General features: G+C 45.0%; 1 protein-coding gene across 1 annotated transcript; it reads right to left on the bottom strand.

Annotated features, from left to right (window-relative positions):
- Positions 1-493: 493 nt before the first annotated feature.
- On the bottom strand, positions 494-865 carry BO87DRAFT_463985 (uncharacterized protein; the record flags this gene model as incomplete). The annotated part of the gene is made up of 2 exons (XM_025629283.1): positions 494-761; positions 846-865. Coding segments are annotated over 2 exons (168 nt in total), but the record flags the coding sequence as incomplete, so codon positions are not given.
- Positions 866-872: the final 7 nt, after the last annotated feature.

The raw sequence follows: 872 nt of genomic DNA, 5'->3' as shown, positions 1-872 counted from the left end.
TGCTCCCTTCGTTCTTTCCTTTCTCTCTGTCTTCATTTCACTATTCTATGTAACCTTTCACTCTTCAAATTACCAAGTCAAGTCTGCCACTGCTGTCGTCTCCCAGCTACAAGGGCTCCTAGTAAAGCCAACCTGTTGATACCCAAAATATGGGACCAATGATTCATCACTAGTTGAGTCTTGGTCGTTATAGATTTCTGTTAAGACATTGCATTAAAGCTATACTTAAACTGGCTCTTCCCGAGATTGATAACCCGCTCTCCTGGCATTCAGTGCCCTGTCCTCGCAGCCGCTGTGCTCTGTACACATCCCGTGCTTTGCCGCGTCCGCGGCTATAGTTACCCTTACACTATGCTTCAGCATATCGAATGAGAAATGACTTTCGTCATGCATGGAGTTATATATACTGCTGGGAGGAAAGAAGTAGCTATCCTCCTACCTTAAAGTCGAAATTGATCTGGGTCTTCAATACTATCTTCGGGAGATTGGCTAGATACACAGGATAATTCTCATAGGCTCGAGGATGTTTCGAGAACTGCCTCCGTGATGATGATCCCAGTTACCGTCATATTCAATATCACCTAGCTGAAGTGAGGATATTAGGCTACCAGACTTAGGAATCCTCAGAGCCCAATGATGGGAGAGTATATTCGTCCAACCCCGTGAGGTCTTCCGGAAATTCCGGTGATTGAATCTTGCCTTTTGCCCCAGACACGTCACACTTAATGATAAGATTCGTCTCACTGAAAACCTTCTTTGCCCTGATATATGTGTGTCATAAAGCCCATTAATGATGTGAGAGCAATATGGCTGATATTGTGTGTGTAGGCTAGCTAGCTAACTACGCGAGGAGATGACTAGGTGGCTAGGTC

The sequence above is a fragment of the Aspergillus neoniger genome (assembly GCF_003184625.1).
Source record: "Aspergillus neoniger CBS 115656 unplaced genomic scaffold BO87scaffold_90, whole genome shotgun sequence".
In the NCBI taxonomy this organism is placed as follows: Eukaryota; Fungi; Ascomycota; class Eurotiomycetes; order Eurotiales; family Aspergillaceae; genus Aspergillus; species Aspergillus neoniger.
This window is presented reverse-complemented; position numbering and strand designations above follow the sequence as displayed.